The 26,044-nt window shown below is 44.6% G+C and overlaps 1 protein-coding gene across 1 annotated transcript in view; it reads right to left on the bottom strand.

Moving 5' to 3' along the window:
* LOC126427148 (ATPase family AAA domain-containing protein 3) overlaps window positions 1–26,044 on the bottom strand; it is a 106,988-nt gene that overhangs the window by 14,911 nt on the left and 66,033 nt on the right. Inside the window, exons 6-9 of the mRNA XM_050089374.1 lie at window positions 22,151–22,253; window positions 16,882–17,132; window positions 15,189–15,356; window positions 6,338–6,536 (exon numbers count right to left, since the gene is read on the bottom strand). Of these exons, the coding sequence (XP_049945331.1) occupies window positions 6,338–6,536; window positions 15,189–15,356; window positions 16,882–17,132; window positions 22,151–22,253 (721 nt within the window). The remainder of the gene's footprint in view (window positions 1–6,337; window positions 6,537–15,188; window positions 15,357–16,881; window positions 17,133–22,150; window positions 22,254–26,044) is intronic.

Genomic DNA, 26,044 nt, shown 5'->3' with positions numbered 1-26,044 from the left:
GGAAGGAAGAGTGCCAAACTGCAGTGGACTCCTTGATTGTGTGACATTTATTACTTTTGGGCAAAGAGAGATTTCACGTAGATTCGCATATCCGTAGCTGAAATTGAGAAAAAGGAATGGGGGGGGGGGAGGGAGGGGGAGTTAAGTATCTGCTTTTCTAGCCAAATGGTCAGCCAGTTCATTTCCTGGGATGCCCACAGGATTTGGGACCCAGAGAAAGACAACTGAGCAGATGGCACTGCTAATGGCAGAGAGAAGGTCATAGGTAGCAGAGACCAAAGGGTGACGAGAGCAGCATCAGTCGATAGCGTGCCCAAATTAAAACACTGTGGAGAAAGACCTGGGAAACAAAATGGAGGGCTCTGAATGGCTAGGAGCTCCACTGTAAACACACTACACGATCCCAGCAATAAATGGTGTTTGAAACCAGCGGGAGACGTGAAAGCATATCCCACCTTATCTATCATCTTAGAACCATCAGTGTAGAAGATGATGGCACCCTGGACCTCTGCAAGGATGGCACGTACAAGTCGCCAGAAAACCATAGGGGCGACAGATCTTAGGACCCTGGAATAGGTCACTTCTAATCCATGGTCTTGGCATCCAAGGGGGCGGAGGGGGGGGGGGGGGATACATGGGCGCATTCCAGTGAGTGGAGATGGAGATCCTGAGGGGGGAAATGAGACGATTCCAACTGGCAATCTCACTCTTGGGCGGTTGTCATGAGGGAGACATCCCTCATTTGCAAAGATGACAGGGTACACGGGATGGTCAGGGAATTGACGAATGGCAATCGCATAAGAAGCTAAGAGTTGACTCCATTGCGTTTGTGGAGGGGGAATCTCCACTTCTGCGAGAAGACTGTCTACAGGACAAGTGCGAAAGACACCAATAGCCAGATGGTATGTACAACAGTTAATAGCGTCAAGTATTTGCAGAGTGGAAGGAGCCATTGAGCCATAAACCTGACAATCATAATCTAGTCTGGAAAAGACCACAGCACGGTAAAGATGGAGAAGAGTGGTATGGTCTACACCCCAAAATATGTGGGCCAGGAGGTGGAGAGCATTAAGCTTCCACACGCATGTAGTCTTTAGGTGGCAAATGTGCGGCAGCCGTGTCAGCTCATTATAAAAAATAAGGTCCAAGAAACGTGACCATGCTACAACATCAAGGAGCTGGACGCCTAAATACAGTTCTGGATCGGGATGTACTGTGAGTCAACAACAAAAATGCATAGCCCACGTTTTGGAGGGAGAAAACTGGAAGCCGTGAGAGATGGCCCATGCAGAGGCCTGTCAGATGGCACCTCGGAGCCTGCACTAAGCAGGTGCTACTGAGTGGGATCTGCGCCAGATGCAAAATTGCCGACGTTAAACACTGTCCTAACCACAGGCCAAACAGAGATTTCAAGTCCATTGATGGGTATGAGGAAGAGTGACACACCTAACAAAACCCTTTGGGATACTGTTCTCCTGAATCTGAGGGGCCCAGAGTGAAGTGCCAACTCGAACCTAGAAGAGCCAGAGAGATAAAAACTGACGGATAAAAATTGGGAAGGGGCCACGGAAGCCCCAGTCGTGGAGTGATGGCACCAAGCTGTGTCGTACGCCTTATCTACGTCAAACAAGACCACGAAAAGGTGCTGGCAATTAGTAAAAGCCTGTCAGGGTGCTATCTGAGTAAATGGTCAGTCAGAGACCATCCTTCGTGAAAGCCACACTGATACAAGGAGAAACGGCCCCGAGATTTGAGTACCCAACATAGCATGAAGCTAACCATCCTCTCAAGCAGTTTACAAAGTACATTCAACAGGCTAATCATTTGTCAGGCTAATTGGGCGGTAGCTGTTGAGAGACACATTGGGTTCTTCCCGGGCTTAAGGATGGGGATAACTATACTGTCTCACTATTGCGGTGGGAAAGCACCCGTGACCCAAATGTGGTTGAAGACCCTGAGGAAATGTTGCACCTGGGTAACGTCAAAATGTCGGATCATCTTGTTGTGGGTGGAATTGGGGCCTGAGGCCGTGTCACGCGAAGATGTGAGAGACTGCAAGAATTTCCATTCAGTGAAGGGTTCATTGCAGGTTTCAGCGCGGTGTGGGTTGGAATAGATGGGGTCTGTGCAACTCAGTGTTGCTGCCGGAGAAAGGTAGCGGGATAGGAAGAGGACGCCGATGCCATCGCAAAGTGTGTCGCGAGGTGTTCTCCGAGGACCGACGGATCAGTGTCCAGAGGACTTTGGAGGTTAAGACCCTGGACAGTTGACCATCACGGGCAACCCAGATGGCTACAGAGCTCAAACCAAACTAGCAGTTACGTGGCATACACCCCAGGAGAGGAAATGCACCACTTCCCGCATTCCTTTTTACTCTGCTTAATAAGGTAACAGGCGTTAGCACAGAGACGCTTGAAAGTGAGGAGTTTGGTCTGTGAAGGGTGTTTGTTATTTAAACTGCTGCTGTGCCTGTCAGTAGCCCTGGACAGCAACTGCTACATCCACGGTCCACCACGGTATCGGTCGACGGCGAGAGATACCTGTGGGTAGGGGGCCAGCAGCATGAAGAATAGTGGGGAAGACACCTGCACGACTGCATCAATGCATTTTGAGAGGGAGGTGTCAAAGTGCACAGACGTATATAAAGGCTCTGTGGAATGCCCAACATGGGGGCCTGTCTGGCTGGTGGCAGCAAGGAACCACAGAATCACCGCAAAGTGGTCACTGTCACAAAGTCATCATGGAATGACCGAAGTAGGAAAGCCACGAGAGCAGGGGAAGAGATCGTGAGATCGATAGCAGTTAAGGTGCCTCGAGCGGCACTGAAGTGGGTAGGGGAACCGTCATCGAGGGGAGACAAATTGAAGTCTGTAATAAGCTGATCAATTATAAGACCCCTACCCGTTGAAGTGGCACTCCCCCACAGTGGGTGGAGGGTACTGAAGTCTCCAAGGAGGAGAAATGGGGGGTGGGAGTTGCTGTATTAAAGTAGACAGTTCAACATAAGGAAGAGGCCTACATGGAAGGAGACAGACATTGCAAATACTGATTGCTGGCGTCATTTGGACTCTAACCACTATTGCTACCAGGTTTGCACAAAGTCTCTAATGACATCGGAGCAAACCAAAGTGCAGACCAGTGCAGACCACCAGATGCTAACCTGAGGCGTGCACGATTCCAACAGAACGCCCGATAACCGTGAAATGTTGGAGAGTGGTCACCACGGGAGAGCATTTCTGGAAAAGCAAGACAGAATGCAAAATAGGAGGAAAGAAGACATTGTATTTCCGGTAAGTGATAATAGTATCTGTTGCAATTCCAGTAAATGATTGTGTGGTGAGAGGAGGTAATGTTACTTGGTCAGTGGTCGCCACAGACAAGGATGGGGTGACATCCATAAATAATCAGATTGTGGGGGGAGATGGCACCTCTGGGAGCACCAGGGGAGGGGGACTTTTTTCGGGACTTGTGTTTCTTCTCCTCCTCTTTCACAGGTGGAGGAGGGCAGGGTGCAGAAGGAGTACAAGTGTCTGCAAGATCCGGAACCGAAAGAGAGAGGGCGACCTTGGGGCGCAAAGATGGTGCATCTCATGGCCATGTTGTGGTAGTAGTAGTAGTAGGCTTCCGGCCCGAGAGACACCGGGGAGAGGGGTCGTGGGGAGGGGGGGGGGGGGGGGGCCACATCACCAGCAGGTGCCGAAGATGGTGGGCACTTCTTCAGCCAGGCAGGGGAAACAACTCCCGGAGAAGAGGTCACGGGGTCTGCAGGGAGGGGAGGGGAGGGGGGATGGAGGTAAGAAAGAGGTAAGAGGGGGAAAGGATATAACAGGGGCAAAAGTTGAAGAAAGTGACACTGGATGGAGTGTCTCATTTTTGGTCAGCCTCAGCATAAGACAGGCAATCCAGCGATTTGTACTCTCGGATCTTCTTTTCTCTCTCATAAGCTGGGCAATCTGGCAAGCGAGGGGAGTGGCCGTCATGACAATTGTCACATACAGGTGGTGGAACACAGGGCTTCCCTCGTGGAGTGGGTGTTCACAGTCACAACACAAGAGTGTCCCAACGTACCATGGGGAGACATATGCCCAAAACGCAAGCACAAAAAGCACCCTTATGGGTGGTAGGACATACGGCTTCACGTTACACCTGTAGCACATAACCTTGACGTTCTCCATGAGGGTACCCCCTCCTCAAAAGCCAAAATGAAGGCTCTGGTATCGGAGCGGTTGTCTTTGCGACCCTTCTGCGCACTTCAAACAAAATGAATACCACGTGGCTCTAAATTGGCCCGGAGTTCCTCATCAGTTTGCAGGATGAGGCCCCTGTGAAATATCATTCCCTGGACCATCTTCAGAGACTGGTGAGGGGCAATAGACAGTGGGCCATTGCCAAGACAATCACAAGCATGAAAAGCTGCATATTGGGCAGCAAAAAAAGATTTGATCAACAGAGAGCCTGACCGCATCTTACAGGGAGGCTCCACATCACCAAACTTGTCCTCGGTATTGTCCACAAGAAACAATGCATTTGTGGTGGTGAACGTCTCCCCATCCGTCTTAGTACATACGAAGTAGTGGGGAAAGTGTTTCATACTAAGACTGGCCCTCCTCTCACATTGTAGCCAGGGAAGGGAATGCTGCCGTGTCTTACGAAGCAGCATTCAATGATCCTTCACTACTTGAAGAGATGGCTGTTTGAGAATGGCCAGATTTTTGCAGCTTCAAATGCTTCTAATGTGCCAAGCATCAGTCCTGATACCACCCACTCCGATCAGGTGCTCCTCCCATGGGCGCAGCCCAACAGCAAGGGCCGCCTGGCACGGCGGCCGTTGCTGGGAGTGCCGATACTCCAGGACGACAAGAAACCACTCCGTGGCATACATGGGAGAGAAACAGCTCAGGTGTCCGTTGCTTGATCCCTGTGTTGTAAGGGGGCTCAGCCAGATGGGTATATTACAGCCCCACCACACGGACTGGCTACGTGTGCTGGTGACCTAGCAGGGCAGAAGAGGGCTACAGTAGGGAAGGGAGAGGAGAAGGAAGGGGCAGAGGAACCCACACCATTGACACTAGGTAGGGAGTTCTTCCCCAAATGGCTCACAGAAAATTTAGAAGTGGAGGGAAAACCTCAAGCGGGGACCTAAATGTCAAAAAGGATGAAAGAGATCAGGCAGGAGAAACAAAATTGCAAGTAATACAGGGAACCAGGTGGATAGCCAGGTCGATGTAAACAAGAACACCAAGAGAGGGGAAGGAGGGGGCAACGGGGAAGGAGGGGCAACAGGGAACGAACGCGAAACGGGGAAGTAGAGAGGATTGGGAGAGAGAGGCAGGGTGAAGTAAATGCAGCAAGGGAAGGAAGAATGGACTGCAATAGCTCGGGGCCCCGTCGTGTGTGCCATGCTCAAACTCGTGGAAAGAACCATGAGCCTCCTAGGGGGAAAAAAGAATTAAAGTTCATAGAGAAGAAATAAAATGGAGATGACAATGTAGTTTTCTCAGAGACAGCAGATAAGTCTGGCTGAATAGATAGTGTCTTGAAAAGAGGTTACAGGATGAGCATCAACTAAAGTAAGTACGGTAATGGAATGCAGTTAAATTAAATCAGGCAATGCTGAGGAAATTAGACAAGTAAATGATGCACTAAAACTAGTAGATGAGGTTTAAGATTTGGACAATAAAATAACTGATGATGGCAGAACTAGGGAGGATATAAAATGCAGAAAGACAATAGTGAGAAAAGCATTTCTGAAAAGGAGGAGTTTGTTAAGAAGTATTTTCTGAATGTATTTGTCTGGACTGCAGCCTTGCAGAGAAGTGAAACATAGGCAATATACAGTTCACACAAGAAGAGAGCAGAAGCTTTTGAAACGTGGTGCTGCGGAAGAATGGTGAACATTCGATCAGTAGGTCGAATAACCAATAGGGAGGTGCTAAAACGATGGAGAACAAAATGTACAGCACAACTTGATCAAAAGAAGGGGTCATATCATAGGACACATAGTAAGGTATCAAGGAATTGCCAGATTGGTAAAATAAGTGTTGGTACAAGATTGTAAAGGGACAGCAAGACCACACTACAATAAGTAGGTTGAAGTGGGTATTGGCTGCATCAATTATGCAGAGGAGAAGAGATTTGCATAAGATATACTAGTGGGTAGAGCTGCTTCAAACCAATATTTGGACTGAAGACCACAACAGTAATATTCTTGTTTTTAAGTGGCATATGACCACATGCAAGGGCCTGTGTACACCACAGTACACAAAATGAAAGGTGAGGCAGGTACAGAAACAGGAGACAGCGAGACGCGGGAGCCGCGCGTTCCGCAGCCACTCACCTTCTGGCGGTGCTGGTGCACGGCGTCGATGACACGGGCGACCACCATGTCGCGCGTCAGGACGCCGTCCTCCGAGGCGTACGCCGCCGCCTGCCACGCCACGCCCAGCTTGGCGATCTCGCGCCCAGACATGCCCTCCGTGACGCGCGCGATCTCCGAGCACAGCTTGCCGTAGTCAAACTGCGCCACCTTCAGCCGCCTGTGGGGGCAAAGACAGTTCGCAGTCTTTAATGCTCGTGACACTTGTTCTGAAGCTCTCAATTTTCACCGAGGATCCAGCTATTGACAATGGAGTACTGCGTGAAAAAAATCTGCAGAAATATCCACCCTGATCTCGTTAAGATTTTGAACTCGTGCAAAGATTGAATACTCCTTTTAAGTGAACAGAAATGTAAAATTACGCTCATCACAAAATGAAGCAAGTAATATCGTGTAATTAAAATATCAATAAGTCACAACTGGAATCACTCAATTCGTACAAATAGTTGCATATAAGGATTTTGTAGGGATATGAGATGGATCCATCACATAGATTCAGCCATAGGTAAGGCAGGTAGCAGCCTTCAGTCTGCCGGTAGTGTAATAAATCGAGCCTTGTCAGAATTTCTCCCACAATTGAAACCTAAAATCCCACCTGGTTTTTTTTGTCAGTGTTTCTATTTATAAAGTATTTAATTTATGATTTTGGACATTCTAGTCCTATTTCAGTACTCACGCCAAACTTTGCCACATACACATTTTTCCGTTTATACGCTATGTGATCAAGAGTATCTGGACACCTGGCTGAAAATGACTTACAAGTTCGTGGCACCCTCCATCCGTAATGCTGGAATTCAATATGGTGTTGGCCCATCCTTAGCCTTGATGACAGCTCCCATTCGCAAACGCACACTTTCAATCAGGTGCTGCAAGGTTTCTTGAGGAATGGCAGCCCATTCTTCACGGAGTGCTGCACTGAGGAGAGGAATCGATGTTGGTCGGTGAGGCCTGGCACGAAGTCGGCGTTCCAAAACATCCCAAAGGTGTTCTATAGGATTCAAGTCAGCACTCTGTGCAGGCCAGTCCATTACAGGGATGTTATTGTCGTGTCACCACTCTGCCACAGGTCGTGTATTATGAACAGGTGCTCGGTCGTGTTGAAAGATGCAATCGCCATCCCTGAACTGTTCTTCAACAGTGGGAAGCAAGAAGGTGCTTAAAACACCGATGTAGGTCTGTGCTGTGATAGTGCCACACAAAACAACAAGGGGTGCAAGCCCTCTCCACGAAAATTACAACCACACCATAACGGCACTGCTTCCGAATTTTACTGTTGGCACTACACATGCTGGCAGATAACGTTCAATCCCACACCCTGCCGTCGGATTGTAGCATCGTGTACCGTGATTTGTCACTACACTCAACATTTTTCCACTGTTCATTCATCCAATGTTTACGCTCCTTACACTGAGCGAGGCATCGTTTGGCATTTACCGGCGTGATTTGTGGCTTATGAGCTTCCGCTCGACCATGAAATCCAAGTTTTCTCACCTCCCGTCTGTCATAGTAGTGGGAGTGGATCCTGATGCAGTTTGGAATTCCTGTGTGATGGTCTGGATAGATGTCTACCTATTACACATTACGACCCTCTTCAATTGTCAGCGGTCTCTAGATGAGGTCAGCCTGTGCGCTTCTGTGGTATACGTGTCCCTTCACGTTTCCACTTCACTATCACATCAGAACGAGTGGACCTAGGGATGTTTAGGAGTGTAGAAATCTCGCGTACATGACAAGTGACACCCAATCACCTGACCACGTTCGAAGTCCGTGAATTCTGCGGAGAGCAGCATTCTCCTCTCTCACGATGTCTAGTGACTACTGAGGTTGCTTATATAGAGTACTTAGCAGTAGGTGGCAGCCCATTGTACCTAATATGAAAAACGTTCATTTTTTCGAGGTGTCCAGATACTTTTGATCACATAGTGTGTGCTGATAATTACTTATGCTACAATATTACACCACGAAAATTTGTTTTCTAATGAATAAGAGTAAAATCATGTCAAACAAAACATTATCAAATATTCTTATTTTGCAAAGTTGTTTTGATGTTGTTCAAGAAACTCGTTACTGTTCTATTTTATCAATTTAACAATCGACATCAGACCAAATTTGTAATGAAACATAAAGTCACTGACTTTAGAAATATTCACCTTATTTTGATATCCCCGTCATTGGTTGTCATTATCACAGTTACATAAAATATTTACATTTGTGAATTATAGCTGTTAATTTGAAATTTTGTTAATAACTGAAAGTGAAACTTAGCTAGGTAGTAATTTGACCTATAGTACTTTCTGGAAACTTCCAGAACAGTTCAGAAATTGTAAATACAATCCGTCTTGGCACAAAATGCACCACACTCAGTCTGAGACTAGTTCTGCTTCTGAGAGAATGAACACAATGTGAATGCTTTTGATTTATGTGGTTAGGAAGACAACGGGTCACTTCTTATCTTTCATGTGCGTTCAGAGTAATTTTCTTTCTGATCGTGAGCAGTGTTCGTGACTGTGGAATAATGGATTCTGCAAATAAGTAGTAATGCTTTAGGCTCGTCATTTATGAATCCCAGGACCTACTGAAATACATTTATACTCAGCAGTTATGGAGACCCCTGGATAATGAATGTGCAAGTTAAATAAATAATTAAAAATATTTGGGAAGATTCCTCTCTTGAACTATTAATCAACATTGCTACCAAAGTTATTACCTGTCCCCCACGTGCAACAACATTACTTTTAATAATTTCACTATAAATAATAAAGTGAGGCTCTTTACAATAGTAAAATGCTGTCAGTGTCCAAAGGAGATAGCTTACAAAATTCCCTTGTGACCCACCCTAGAATATTGCTCAAGTGTATGGGAGTCTTACTAAACAAATCTAACAGCTGATATCAAACGTGTACAGACAATTGTCACAGGTTTGCCTCAATCATGGGAGTGCATCACAGTCATGCCAGAAAAAGTGACTGACAGACACTGAAGATAGAAACTGAAAGGGTAGAAACTAGAATGGATTCAGTATCCTACCTTCAAAGTTTTGAGAATGAGTATTGAGAAAGGAATCCAGAATAGCTGTGTACATATCGGAACCTCACAGATTGGTAGGCCAAATTAGAGGTGTTCCTATGAGGTCTTGATAAAGTTGTTTTATACCTTTAAATAGGTTCCTTGGTGCGAATGGTGTACCTTGTGGTGTGGGTGTTATGATCCACTTTCCGTCACACACTTCAGATATTGGTTTCGTCACAACTGTCATATAATCGGAGTTGATTTACGAAAGCCAATACTACCAATTTCAAACATATGATAAGTACGATAAGCAATTACATCTCTATCGTTAAAACTTTCAAGACCAAGTACACTTGAAACTCCGCTACCAACTCTCACTATGGCTACAGTAAACCATCCATTTCCATGTGAGAATGTGTCGTTTATGTCCAAACTAAAATTAAGAGAACATCCAAGAAATATGCACGGTCCATCTACAAGGGCGTGGGCTGCAACACTCTTCACTGGAATGCGATTTTTCTTGTCTCCTGATGTTGTTGTGAGTTCAATGTTTTCGATTGTTTTGTAGACTGTTGTGCAGGTACAGCGATATCTCCTGTAAGGCATGATGGCGGCGTTCAATGCAGTTGCCTGTGCAGCAGTAAGACACAGACTGAGCGTAGCGCGAAAGAGCACTCGCTTATATACTGTGCGAGGGCACTGACCTTAGATAAGGACTTAAGAGTTTTCGCAGTGGCCAGCGGAACGTTATCCCGGACGCACATACTATCATCACTAGGTATGCGCGGCCCCACTGGCGCGCCGCCAAAGCAAAGCGATAAGACTGTTTACATAACAAAACTGTTGCATCCTCGAACCTCCGGTTCTAGATGTACCCTCGTCCGGTTAGTGGCTGACGCTACAGATCTTTATTTATGGAAATATAGAGTACAATCAGATACAAATTTTACAATGATCCAAAGTCAATGTGATCTGGACTGATACTTTCTGTTTGCACCACATTAAAACTTGGTCTATAAAAAATACGTGCTGATTTGTGGAGTTCCCTCACTTTTCTATGAAGCCTGATGCGCTTACAGGCGTAAGTCTTCATATGCTAGTTAACAAAAGTAATAGGAAGCAATAACTATAAGCAAAGCTAAATAAAGGGTGAAGCCAAACTCCACCAACAAACTTTCAGAGGTTGCACAGGGATACCTTCTGAGTATTTTGGTAGGCGGGACCCACAGTCTATGGCGGCTCCTTACATAGCTGTCGAATTTCGCTTGCTTTTTTGCCCCAGTTAGCTTTGTATCTGCATCACACTGAAAATATTGCACAACAGCCCAAATGTCAACAGTATGTGCAGTGTGTACTGTTTCCACTCACTCACAATATCTGCTGTTGACAACAATAATGCCCTCTTTACCTCGCTGCCTGCACATTTGCAATCAGTACTGCTCGGCCCTGTCTAGGGTTTTGTTTTCCGGCAAAGTTAGTCATACGTTAACAGTGATACGAAGGAGGACTACGAACAGGTTTACTGATAAACAGTTTACCAATACGATCCTCATGTGCGGGTTCACTGAATGCAGTAAAAGTGCTACACGGCGAAGTTATTCTGAGTTGTTCCTGCACAGACGGCAACCAAATCACTGCCTATGAGAAACGGGATCCCTCCATGAAGTATGTCTCTTTTTAAAAGAAAATTAAAAAGACATCTGATCAATATTCGCACTCACGGTGTTAAAGAATATCTTGAAATAAAAAATGTAAGCTATTGTACAGTATGTGGAGGTTTGCCTGCAAACTATTAATGAGGCTTATGGAAAGTTAAAACAACAGCGCACTGGCCACATATAACTGTGTTTTATTGGGGGGTTGTGAACAGTGAAAGTAAACTACTGTGAAACGCAACTGTGCACCTGTCGGCTACATTATTTAAAGTAGTTAGTGTTGTACTTCCACAACCAGTTTTCCAGCCAGCATCACAATGCAGTACATCGACACCGAGGACAACAGACGAAGAAATAAAGAAGGCAAACCGTCACAAGCTGATCAACTGTTCTGAAAGTCTTACACGAACAGAATGAGATTTTCACTCTGCAGTGGAGTGTGCGCTGATATGAAACTTCGTGGCAGATTAAAACTGTGTGCCCGACCGAGACTCGAACTCGGGACCTTTGGCTTACGCGGGCAAGTGCTCTACCATCTGAGCTACCGAAGCACGACTCACGCCCGGTCCTCACAGCACAGATACTGGCAGAAGTAAAGCTGTGAGGACCGGGCGTGAGTCGTGCTTCGGTAGCGCAGATGGTAGAGCACTTGCCCGCGAAAGGCAAAGGTCCCGAGTTCGAGTCTCGGTCGGGCACACAGTTTTAATCTGCCACAAAGTTTCTTACACGAACAATCGCAGACAGAAGGTGCAATCACTGCAACCGGCAGATTTCCCTTGTCGAGTGGCGCTTGCAAATTGCTTCCTACAGCACTGTTCAGAAAGACCCCCAATTCTACTGCTTTCATGTTGTTTACAGATGAGGCCCCATTTATTAGAAAGGGCATATTCTGAAGTAGGAATAGCCTCATATGGAATAATGAAAATCCACAAGCACTGACTGGTGTGTCGATCCTATTGACAGGCATTTGCTGTGAATGTACGGGCTGGTAGTATCAATGATTTTGTGACTGAACCTTACATGTTTCCTGCACAATGAACAGAGTTGCGCGCAAAACATTGCTTCAAAACACCTTGCCACATTTCCTAGAAGATGTGTCACTAAGACTTCATCAACTTACGTGGTTTCAATATGACAGGGCAGTTGGCAGACTTTGCTCTCAACGTTAGGAACCACACTGAAGTAAAGGTTGGACGAAAGTGGATTGCTCGCCTCTGTTCTGTGGCCAACTCTGTCACCAGACACGACACCAATGGACTACTACTTCCGGTGGCATGTGGAGCACCTAGTTTACGAGAGTCCGGTCAATAATCACACGGACCCAGTCACTACAATTATCGCAACCACGGAAGTTGTACAACAACTCTTTCTCAAGTGTGTAAGACAGTGGACAGTCAGCCACTGTACACTCTTGTGCAATCGTAGTGCTCAAAATTTTGAACAATATTCATAAGGGAACAGTTCTGCATTTGTTACGTGCAGTACTGTAGACCGACAGAAAGCACTGTGATAAAAGTGTACATGTTATGTCTGAGGGTTGTTGCATTACTGTGTGTCGAAAATTTTGATTACTGGTATTACGGGCTTTGTCACTCATGCGAAGATATTTTCACAGACACAGGTTGATTACTGTAACACACTGAATAAATCATAATTACATTATTTCCCTGTAATGAGTTGCCAGAGACCTCAGGTCTCTTATGCCAAAATATTCAGATGGTAAAATTTTGTCAGTGAAATTCTGATTCACTCTGTAGAGGGCCCAATGAATTCCCCCCTCCCCCACCTTCACCTTTGATCTATGTTTTCCTTCATTCTCACTACATGTGGTTTCTCTTACCCTGCGGATGTGAGGAAGCAACAAACGAGTTCCCTGCTAGACTTGTTCTGAGTGCCAAATCATGTATAAAATGTTTCAAACATTCATTAATAGATGATGCACAAATTTTGTGGCCTCTGTTCCCTCTAGAGTTAAAAGTGGCATGCGTCCAAGCTTTTGTTCTGCAAGATTTACACATGACTGTGGAGTCAGTTAAGCTATGAAACCGTTCCATGTACGAGGTGCATTCAAGTTCTAAGGCCGCCGTTTTTTTTTTCCCCGGACTGGAAAGAGATAGAAACATGCGCATTGTTTTAAAATGAGGCCGCATTCATTGTCAATACGTCCCAGAGATGGCAGCGCCGTACGGCAGATGGAATTTTACCGCCAGCGGCGAGAACGAGAACTGTTTTAAATACTTAAAATGGCAACGTTTTCCTTACTTGAACAGCGTGCAATCATTCGTTTTCTGAATTTGCGCGGTGTGAAACCAATTGAAATTCATTGACAGTTGAAGGAGACATGTGGTGATGGAGTTATGGATGTGTCAAAAGTACGTTCGTGGGTGCGACAGTTTAATGAAGGCAGAATATCGTGTGACAACAAACCGAAACAACCTCGGGCTCGCACAAGCCGGTCTGACGACACGATCGAGAAAATGGAGAGAATTGTTTTGGGGGATCGCCGAATGACTGTTGAACAGATCGCCTCCAGAGTTGGCATTTCTGTGGGTTCTGTGCAGACAATACTGCACGACGACCTGAAAATGTGAAAAGTGCCATCCAGGTGGGTGTCACGAATGCTGACGGACGACCACACGGCTGCCCCTGTGGCATGTTGCCGAGCAATGTTGACGCGCAACGACAGCACGAATGGGACTTTCTTTTCGTCGGTTGTGACAATGGATGAGACGTGGATGCCATTTTTCAATCCAGAAACAAAGCACCAGTCAGCTCAATGGAAGCACACAGATTCACCACCACCAAAAAAATTTCGGGTAACTGCCAGTGCTGAAAAAATGAAATTCTTAATAAAGTATTTATTTTCAAATTTGTCTCTCTCTCTCTCTCTCTCTTTTTTTTTTTTTTTTTTTTTTTTTTTGCAGTGATGAGATAAGCAGTATAATCCATGGTATCAGAATACCCTCTCAATTTTACTTCACATAAATGTCATCACACTGGTAAAACAGGGGGCAACTGTCTGATCACGATATTTCCCTGAGATCTCCAGGACTTTCTAGGTTGAAATTCCAAATTTCTGTGAACCAATTGTTGTATCTGGCAGTAAGCTTTGCTTTACTTGTTTTTCTGGTCAAAAATGAAGTTTTTTGAGTTTCCATATTAGATATTACTGATTATCCATAGTTCAGTTAGGATTTACAGTTTTATCTTCAATTCTTTGTCATAAGATCTTACTGCCCTTAGCAATTCCTTTGTTACGGTTTTCCATCACTGCACTATGGCCTTGTACAATAACCTCAAGTACATTATGAGAAATTCTTGCAAGACACTACTTTGAACCATTGTCACTGGGGTGCCTCAATAGACTATGATGACAATGTCACATAACTTTTCAAACTGGATGTACTTTGCACTGAAATTAGTAAGAATGAACCAAAGCCAGAATATTCAGTTCTGATCTGCAAAACATGTTGTTCAAATATGGTTCCACATTTATATATTTCTTTCATTTGAGAAACGCTTTTACTTTTGTGTGAAATGAAAAATTCGCTGCTACATGACAAATCCCCCCCAAATTCTGCCGTGCTGATAATCACAACCTGGACCTGGATCCCAATCACACACTGCAATAACAAACATTTCCCAGGAAAACAAAAAATAGCACCTGAGATAGCAAAAAATGCTACAACAGTTCAAATCAGTACCTGAAATTTCCTTATGAGACTCCACAAATGACAATTTCTGGCATAGACACTTAATACGATTTGTAACAAAATGACTCTGAACATTTCTTTCAACTGATGAACAGATCAATCCTCGAGTCTATCAGAATTCTCTGAAGCTTCCTCAACTCACTCAGTACACTCAATTTCACAGAGAACTCCCAACTTTGCACATTTTCCAGACAAGTCACCACCGTGTAAAAGATTGACACATCCCAGCTCAACCGCAACGAGAGTTTTAGCATGCATATACGCACGACCCCCCCTGCCCCCCCCCCCCCCGAAACCCCACCCACCCACCCACACACACACACACACACACACACACACACACACACACACACACACACACAGAGAGAGAGAGAGAGAGAGAGAGAGAGAGAGAGAGAGAGAGAGAGAGAGAGATTCATGTAGTGCAATCCTCACCTCTTGCCCTCAGCGGCCGGCTGCAGGACAAACTTGTCGAAGTAGAGCCGGACGAGTCGCTCGCGCTCCTCGGGTCCAGGTAGCGAGAACTCCACCATCTCGTCCAGTCGATCATTGACTGCCCAGTCAAACTGCTCAGGTGTGTTGGAAGCTAGCACCAGCATGAACCTAACAGGGATACGTGTATGGTCACACACAACAAACAAACAAGTTAAGTTACTTATCCCCTATTCTAACTATAATCTATCACAGATCCCTCGAACAAAAAACCATACCCAGTTCTTGGAAAACAGGCACAGGCCACACCCATCTACAAGAAGGGTAGCCAAAGCGAACCACAAAACTACCATCCAATATCCCTGACATCGATTTGTCGTATAATCTTAGAACATATTCTCAGCTCAAACATAATGAGGTGCCTTGAACAGAATGACCTCTTCAATGCCAACCAGCACAGATTTCAAAAACAGCGATCATGTGAAACTTAACACGCACTTTTCTCACATGACATACTGAGAGCTTTGGGTTGTAGCACCCACGTAGATGCAGCATTTCTTGATTTCTGAAAAGCATTTGACTCAGTACCGCACCTACGCTTATTGTCAAAAGTATGATCATATGGGGTATCAACTGAAATTTGTGACTGGACTGAGGACTTTTTGGTGGGGAGGACACAGCATGTTACCTTTGATGAGTCATCATCAGATGTAGAAGTAACTTCGGATGAGCCCCACAGAAGTGTGCTGGGACCCTTGCCGTTCATGTTGTAGACAACGTTAATAGTAAAATCAGACTTTTTTGCAGGTGATGCGGTTTATCTATAATGAAGTACTATCTGAGAGAAGCTGCATAAATCTTCAGTCAGATCTTGATAAGATTTCAACATGGTGCAGCGATTGGCAACTTACTCTAAATGTTTAGAAATGTAAACTTTTGCACTTCACAATACGAAAAAAATGTAGTATCTTATGACTATAATATCAATGTGTCACTGTTGGAATCTGTCACCTCATACAAATACCTGGGTGTAACACTTTGTAGGGATATGAAATGGAGCGACCAAATAGGTTCAGCCACACAAAGCACATAGTAGACTTTGGTTTATTGGTAGAATACTGGTGAAGTGCAATCAGTCTACAAAAGAGATCGCTTACAAATCACTCGAACGACCCATCCTAGAACATTGCTCAAGTGTGTGGCACCTGTACCAGATAGAACTAACAGGGGATATTTAACATATACAGAGAAGGGCTGCATGAATGGTCACAGGTTTGGTTAATCCATGGGAGAGTGTCACAGGGATACTGAAGAAACTGAAATGGGAGACTCCTAAAAATCTGAATTATGTAACGAATCTCGCACTTGGTGCCATAAACAATGGGGACCTCCACTACGGATAGCTGCCGAGCCAATACTGAGCGCCACAGCCAAGCGCAGCCGGGCGCAATTGCGAATGGGGAGACAGCTGTGCATAGCAGTGTTGACAGACTTCGCCTATCACCTTCCCACGTGGCTGGAGCCGTTCGGGAACCTTACTTCTGGATCAGCCCTCGCATAAATACAGGACTGCAATAACAGGAAAAAGACGTTACTCGACAATTTTCCTCAGGTATTGAAGCACAGTGCCAAGCAGTTACTGAAGGAACGTTTGCTGAGCGGCAGGTATGCCTGCGGTCTAAGTTGCGAGGCTCACTTGTTGGACTGCTCGCCCGTTCGATAGAGGAAGGCGTTGAGCGTGGCGCGCAGGTCCTCGCTGATGGTCTCCGACGAGCGCTTACGCAGGAACGCGTCCGCCTCGTCCACAAACAGCAGCAGTCCACGGCGTGTAGATCGCTGCGACCAGTCGAACACCTTGTGCACCGCCGTCACACCCTCGCGGCCCATCGGCGCCACGTCACCACCCGTCATTATGGCGTAGTCCATGCCCGAGTGGGCCGCCAGCCTCTGCCGGACAAAAATGGTTCCACCGTCAGATTGTGGCACACTCAGTGAATTTGCGAAAGAATCTCATACTACATGCTTTAATGTTAAGAAAATGGAATTAGAAACTGATATTACACATGCTGTGACTGTGGAGAGCAAATACTGTGTTACCGCTAACTGTAAGAGGGCCCAAATCGCTGTACAAGTCTTCACAGGATTTATGAGTCGTTGGAGCAGAAACAGAAGAGTCGAAATAGAAGCTAAATCCACCAAGTACCTCCCCCCCCCCCCCCCCCCCACCTCCCCCCGTGGAGACACTTGTGTTCCAGCCGTTTCGAACACGTGTTATTTTAAAGCAGGGCATAAGGATGAGCATGGGATATTGCACCCATTTATTGTTTGTGCAGGCGAAACTGGAAGGGAGATAATTCGTCGGCGCTGGCAAGTGTTCAGCGCGACCTGCCAAGAATAAGCAAATATGGCTCGGAAGCTCCGTGGCCGGCTGCAAAGAGTAATGTAGCTTTGTATTGTTGAAAAACAAATGGAGTGACTCGAGATAGTGACTGTTTAGTAGAAGCTGAACTGCTGTTGAGAGTATGTGGACTGGACGTGGATAGTCAGCCACGATAAAAGCTTATGTATTAATTGTGTTCAAAAATGTGTAATTAACTGATCTTGGGTGCCCAGTAATGTGTGGGCTTACGTCATTTGTTTTTTGTACAAAGTAGAAATAAATATGTTCTGGTACATTGAATGATACTCCACGAGTGGCATATTTTTAAATAAGAAGAGAGAGAGAGAGAGAGAGAGAGAGAGAGAGCGAGAGAGTGAAAATTTCCCCTTCCTAGCTGTGAAATCTTTGGATAGGCGTCCGGTGCTAGCAGAAGACATCGGCGCTGCAAGAAAGCAGAACCAGCATTCTTCAACAAGTAAGTCCACGAAAACGCCTAAGCTGTACAGTGAGAGCTTAACATTACACCGGGCCACCGCAGTTTGTGTGTGTGAACTGTCTAACTGAAAGATTTCACCGAGATTGCCACCAATGTTCCAATATCCTTATCAAAAACTTCCCCAACATTAAAAGTATGGTAAGTTATGATGTCACAGCTATTAAAAGTTTCAAGGTCACCAATACTCTCAACACCTCCACAGTGAGCAATAGCCACGGTAAGCCATCCAGTACCATGACTAAATTTATCATCCTTTATAAGCGAAAAATTCCGAATACCATGTGCCAAAACAAAAGGACAATCATGGACAGCGTGAGAAGCAATGCCTTTCGCCTTTCTCCTTGGCTCCAGTACTGATTTCAGTATTATCAGTGGCCTCTTAAACAGTAGCGCTGTGCAAATACAGAGAATAGCAGTGGTCTTGAAAGTTTTAATAAATGTGACATCACAACTTGCTGGACTTCTACTGTTAGTGAAATTTTTAGTAAGGGTATTGGCACATCTTATTTTTATTGTATGATGTCCTTTGTACTCAGGAGTTGTGGACAACATAAATTGCATCAAGATGAAGCTATTTACGTATGGTGTAAAAGATCTGGTGTTTGTAAAACTTGTCGGCAATTTCACTCTATATTATTAAGAATAAAGAACACCGATTCTCCCCCCCCCCCCTCTCCCCACCACCACAAAAAAAGCTAAACGTTGATCTAGCCAAAAGCTGAGTAACGATTCTTGGCATTGAAGCTCCCAGGGGCAGTCTGGGATGCTCTCCGTTTCAGGCATCCCTCAGGATCTCAAAGTCGCCGCCCATAACATGCGCAACACTGGGCCATATACTAGTGTAGTTTGTGTACTCGTGGTCTTCGAAATTTTAATTGAACCAGTTTTTGTCATTTTCATGGCTGCAAATGAAGTTTTTTAAATTCAGAATTCAACAAGCTACAATTAACAGTTTTTGCAATAATTCTGTATGGTCTACAAGACTACATGAATGACAAAAATGTTATCCGTATTTAGATTGCATCAACAAGTCTCTTATGTGCATCCTCATTAGCTAGTCTCTTATTCACATCACAAGATGTTAAAATTTTGTAAACCATTTTAATCTAGTTTGGTACACCAAACTTCCAATAGAAGGCCTATCCCTTGTGATTTTTAAAAAAAATGATTCATGTCACCAGAACATTTCTTGCCATCAACAAAGCGTTCAGCTCACCCTAGAGTTCCGAAAGTCATTCATAATTCTCCTCAGATTTCAACAACTCTTCTATAAATTTCATTTCCACAATTTCTGGGTACAATACTATTTAAAATAAACTGGATAATATATTGGGACATTGGTCTCTGATTCAAAAATTGCTCCAGATATTTTTTTTTTTCTTTTTGGTTAAAACATGTGAAAGTAGTCACAGTCTGGACATTCTCCATTCGAACGCTGCTCCCCATATGACCTCTTCTTTCCCTCGCTAAAGAAATGTCGTGTGTCCAGGGCCTCCCGTTGGGCAGATTGGTCGCCTGGTGCAAGTCTTTTTAGGTGATGCCACTTCGGTGACTTGCGTGTCGATGGGGATGAGACGATGATGAAGACAACACAACACCCAGTCCCTAATTGGAGAAAATCTCTGACCCAGCCGGGAATCGAACCTGGGCCACTTCGCATGGCATTCTACTGCACTGACCACTCAGCTATTGAGGCGGACTCCTAGCTAATAATCGTACTTTTGTTGCAAACAAATCACAACTACTATCATCAGACAATGCAAGGCATATCTTTTCACTTTGCACCAATACAATATTGCACTCAGCTAGCAACGTGAACATGCAAGCAGCGCTGTGCATTGAGGCTGCTGCATAAATGCACCCCTATGGAATTAGTCAGTTTGTTTACCACGTGAAATACATTTTTAATGACATCACTGAGAGCCTAATAAAAAACACACTGGCATCACATTAAGTATTTTATTCGCAGACTGCGACTCTTGTCCTGTAAAATAAGTAAAACAGCTTGAACATCAATAACCACAAAACACAGCTGTGTAAGCATCATCCAATATTCTGACCAGGATAGTATACAGGGTGAACCAGACCTCCAACAACAAACTTTCAGGCATTGTTGAGGGATATCCTCAACACAAAAAATGATAATGTGAAATTAATGATTGTTTTGCAAAATAATGCAGAATTGGTATTTTTAAACTATCACAAAATTTGTAAATTTTCTGTATAAAAATGTTATAAATCTGAGCATACCAGTTACTACTATTCACAAGATCTTTAGCAATCACCTTGCTATCTTCAGCTCTGGTTTTGTGTACTCAAGTGCTTAGTACTGTGAATCTGTTTGAATTAACAGTCTTCATACAAGGGGTGGGTCCACTGGGGACCGAACCGCACAATAACCCTAGGTTCGGTGTGAGGCGGCGGTGGGGTGGGTGGACTGCTGTAGCCTGTTGTGGGGTTGTGTACCACTGAAGGCTACGGCGGGGACAAAGCCTCTACGTTGTTTCTAGATACCCAGTTCAATTACATACATACATACATAGATACATACATACATAAAAACAAAGATGAGGTGACTTACCGAACGAAAGCGCTGGCAGGTCGATAGACACACAAACAAACACAAACATACACACAAAATTCAAGCTTTCGCAACAAACTGTTGCCTCATCAGGAAAGAGGGAAGGAGAGGGGAAGACGAAAGGAAGTGGGTTTTAAGGGAGAGGGTAAGGAGTCATTCCAATCCCGGGAGGGGAAAGACTTACCTTAGGGGGGAAAAAAGGACAGGTATACACTCGCACACACGCACATATCCATCCACACATACAGACACAAGCAGACATATTTAAAGACCAAATATGTCTAAGTTTAAATATGATCTAAGTTTAAATATGTCTGCTTGTGTCTGTATGTGTGGATGGATATGTGCGTGTGTGCGAGTGTATACCTGTCCTTTTTTCCCCCTAAGGTAAGTCTTTCCGCTCCCGGGATTGGAATGACTCCTTACCCTCTCCCTTAAAACCCATTTCCTTTCGTCTTCCCCTCTCCTTCCCTCTTTCCTGATGAGGCAACAGTTTGTTGCGAAAGCTTGAATTTTGTGTGTATGTTTGTGTTTGTTTGTGTGTGTGTCTATCGACCTGCCAGCGCTTTCGTTCGGTAAGTCACCTCATCTTTGTTTTTATATATAATTTTTCCCACGTGGAATGTTTCCTTCTATTATATAGATACATACATACATACATACACACATAAAGCCAAGTTCTGTCTAGGGTTTTGTTTTCCAGCCGTGTTAGTAGTGTGTTAACATGATACACAGAGGTACTACAGCCAGGTTTACTGATGAAGATTTGGCTGATATGCACTTCATGTATGGGTTCACTAAAGGTTCACTGAATGCAATGGAAGAGCACCAAAATGACACAATGTTCAGTTGTCACCACAGCGACACCAACCATGTCATCCGTACAGTAATCCATGAAAAACCCGATGCTGTTTTGTTTTGTGCATATTGAAGATTTCATATTACAGGGTTCTTCACTTCTGTGAAGATATTTTCTCAGATACAAAGGTGACTAAGGTAACAAACTGAATTTATCACAATTACATTATTACTCTAAAAAGCTGTCAGAGACCGTGGGTCCCTTACACCAAAATACTCAGAAGGTACTCCTCAACAACCTCTGAAAATGTATCAGCGGAGTTCAGGCTCACCGTATATTGAGCAATGGAATTTCAGAATGAATTTTCATTCTGATGATTCAAAACTTCCTAGCAGATTAGAACTGGACAAAGCTCTTATTAACTTAGAGCAGTAACGAAGTGAGGGTGGGTCGTGAGTCGTGCCCGGGTAGTTCACTCACTGTGAGCACTGCCTGTGAAATGCAGAGGTCCCTGGTTTGAATCCCAATCCAGCTCAGAGTTTTGATCTGCAGGAAGCTTCAAATCAACATACATGTACCACTGTAGTGTGAACATTACATACAAGATTTAAATGTCAACAACCTCAGTTTCATTAACCTTCGATAGTACTGTTAACTCTTTCAAATAGTATTCTACTACCCAACAAAGGAGAAAGCTGCCACCACTCACCTTTGCGAACATCGTCTTGCCAGTTCCCGGAGGACCGTGCATCAAGATGTTGCGGTACATACCCTGGTTACGCCGCGTGTTCTTTGTCGCGATGGCGATGTCCCTGTAACAGGGATTCAAAATCAGAGAGGTATGAGCTGTTACTAAGGATGTAGCTGTAGTCATACTTATGTTTATGAAAGTTCCCGATAAAGGTTATTTATTGTAATATGCTCCATACGCAACTGCATATACATTAGACTCTCGCTAATTCGGCCATTCCTGGCACATATGGGGGCCGGATTAGCGGAAGTGCCAGATTACTGAGTGCCTGAAATTTATTTTATTCACTTATTTTGTTTTTTATGTATTTTGAAAACATAGGTGATATACACTCCTGGAAATGGAAAAAAGAACACATTGACACCAGTGTGTCAGACCCACCATACTTGCTCCGGACACTGCGAGAGGGTGGTACAAGCAATGATCACACGCACGGCACAGCGGACACACCAGGAACCGCGGTGTTGGCCGTCGAATGGCGCTAGCTGCGCAGCATTTGTGCACCGCCGCCGTCAGTGTCAGCCAGTTTGCCGTGGCATACGGAGCTCCATCGCAGTCTTTAACACTGGTAGCATGCCGCGACAGCGTGGACGTGAACCATATGTGCAGTTGACGGACTTTGAACGAGGGCGTATAGTGGGCATGCGGGAGGCCGGGTGGACGTACCGCCGAATTGCTCAACACGTGGGGCGTGAGGTCTCCACAGTACATCAATGTTGTCGCCAGTGGTCGGCGGAAGGTGCACGTGCCCGTCGACCTGGGACCGGACCGCAGCGACGCACGGATGCACGCCAAGACCGTAGGATCCTACGCAGTGCCGTAGGGAACCGCACCGCCACTTCCCAGCAAATTAGGGACACTGTTGCTCCTGGGGTATCGGCGAGGACCATTTGCAACCATCTCCATGAAGCTGGGCTACGGTCCCGCACACCGTTAGGCCGTCTTCCACTCACGCCCCAACATCGTGCAGCCCGCCTCCAGTGGTGTCGCGACAGGCGTGAATGGAGGGACGAATGGAGACGTGTCGTCTTCAGCGATGAGAGTCGCTTCTGCCTTGGTGCCAATGATGGTCGTATGCGTGTTTGGCGCCGTGCAGGTGAGCGCCACAATCAGGACTGCATACGACCGAGGCACACAGGGCCAACACCCGGCATCATGGTGTGGGGAGCGATCTCCTACACTGGCCGTACACCACTGGTGATTGTCGAGGGGACACTGAATAGTGCACGGTACATCCAAACCGTCATCGAACCCATCGTTCTACCATTCCTAGACCGGCAAGGGAACTTGCTGTTCCAACAGGACAATGCACGTCCGCATGTATCCCGTGCCACCCAACGTGCTCTAGAAGGTGTAAGTCAACTACCCTGGCCAGCAAGATCTCCGGATCTGTCCCCCACTGAGCATGTTTGGGACTGGATGAAGCGTCGTCTCACGCGGTCTGCACGTCCAGCACGAACGCTGGTCCAACTGAGGCGCCAGGTGGAAATGGCATGGCAAGCCGTTCCACAGGACTACATCCAGCATCTCTACGATCGTCTCCATGGGAGAATAGCAGCCTGCATTGCTGCGAAAGGTGGATATACACTGTACTAGTGCCGACATTGTGCATGCTCTGTTGCCTGTGTCTATGTGCCTGTGGTTCTGTCAGTGTGATCATGTGATGTATCTGACCCCAGGAATGTGTCAATAAAGTTTCCACTTCCTGGGACAATGAATTCACGGTGTTCTTATTTCAATTTCCAGGAGTGTAGTTTACTGTATTTTATTAAACCCAAGGATAAAATTTTAAAACATAGAAGATATACTTTATTAAATCCAAAAATACATTAATTTTCAAAGAAAACTTAGTCCTTGAGTGTATATTGTACATAATTATTCATTCATATCTCTCACTATGAAACATGTCCCTAATTTTTAACTCTGGCAATGATGATAAGCGATGGTGGCGTGCTGTATCACGCAACCGCTTTACAACCATTACATCAGTACTGCACGAATCTGGTTGTTTCATAATGTACTCCAGGAAGACCTCGGCAGCTTCAGAGAAATGTTGATGCCCTCTCCTCCTGTGTACTCTTCTTCATCACTTTCATCATTACTTTCTTGCATGCTTCTGACTATTTCTTCATCTGTTAAACATTGATCTGTATCACAGTTTTCCTCATTCAGCCACTTAGCAACATCTTCATCATCAATTTCCTCTCCGACTGGAAGGTTGTGGAACATGTCAGTGCACAAAGTGATTGATAATTCCGAATTGAGTGGCTCATCGCTGCCACTCACTACTGGATCCAACTCGGCATCACCAATGGATGGCCACAATTTTCTCCAGCTCTTCATTATGGTGGTGCTCTCCACTTTACCCCATGCTTTGGCTGCTTGGAAAACAACATCACGTATATTATTAGCTTTCCAAGCCTTCAGCGTAGTCTCTATAGACTGCCAAAACAAGTACCATCACTAGGCAACTTCAGGCAAAACTGTAGACTCATTTCGTAATGCATGTACATCCAATTGAAAAGAAAAGTAATGTCACAAAAGGCATGTTATGTCTCACTCAAGAGAAGGAAGAAATGAAAGTGCATGCCAGTGTAAAAAAAAGTGTAGTGTTGCTCTACATTTAGAAGATTGTTTTGAGGTCCATCGAACCCAACCATCACAGTAGCTTCTATGCATTAAATCTGATATAACAGCAATCAGGAGGGCATTTAAATTGTCATTCGATTAAAAAAACTGAAGCAGTCATCAATCAGATACCAGATATTATCAATAACTGACAGTTTGTTTCTAATAAAATAAAAGTACTTTTCACCACATTTCATTTGAGTAACATGTTCCCTAAGACAGATTGTTTGCTGTGTAATGAAATGAAGATTTTGTCAACACACTAAATCCACTTGTAAAACTGTAAGCTGATGAATAACTAGTCGAGAAATGCACCATGCTAACGAAGGACTACAATGAATAATTTCCAAAAATGAGAAACATGTGCAGTATGTGTCTCAGGTTGTATACAAGTTTCCCTGTAAGTTTCCATGGTAAAAAATGAGACTTCCTCAAAGAATAAGAATGCGTAACAGAAAGTATGATATATATATATATATATATATTTTTTTTTTTTTTTGCTGTATTTGACTCACAAATGCTGTACACAGTAGATTCATACACAGAACTATTGATGTTAATACAGCAATTTTAATAATCAACTTGAGAGCTGGTTAATCACGTACTGCTAAACAATATTTTTTTCAGATTTTTAGGCATTTTAGCCCCCTCCCCATCTTCATGTAGAAGTGGAGTGATATCCCTTCCACTTTCCTACTGAGTACAAAGTACACACACTCACTTTTTTTTGCACAATGGAAAAAACCTTGGAAAGGTAATCCAAATGAAAAACTCAAACTTGAAAAATAAGAACCTTCGTATGGTATACATTTTCTGGAACAAATAAATGTTGATGTTCTGAAATGTTTGGCTGATACTTTTCCTATTCTTTCAGTTTTTAGTAGTGCAGGGAATTTGACATTCAACTTTTGATATACTATATGACGTACGTGAAGAAAGTTAATTCTTGCTTTTATTTCTTTCCACGGCAGTGCTACAATCGCAGTTCACTGCATGTGCAGTAGTTGCTTTGAGTCAAGGCAAAGGAGGTGTGTTCTCTGTGTACTGTTTATGCTGTACAGTACTTGTTTTGAATGGCAATGTGTGATTAGGTCTGTCTTTTTTTTTATAAATTAAAAAAACACTAAACCAGACAACATTCTATGATAGATTTGTGAGCTGTATGGGGAAAATGTGGCTAGTGGTTCAATGGCAAGGAGACTGGTATGACTGTTCAATAAAGTT

This window comes from Schistocerca serialis, chromosome 11 (assembly GCF_023864345.2).
Source record: "Schistocerca serialis cubense isolate TAMUIC-IGC-003099 chromosome 11, iqSchSeri2.2, whole genome shotgun sequence".
NCBI lineage: Eukaryota > Metazoa > Arthropoda > Insecta > Orthoptera > Acrididae > Schistocerca > Schistocerca serialis.
This window is presented reverse-complemented; position numbering and strand designations above follow the sequence as displayed.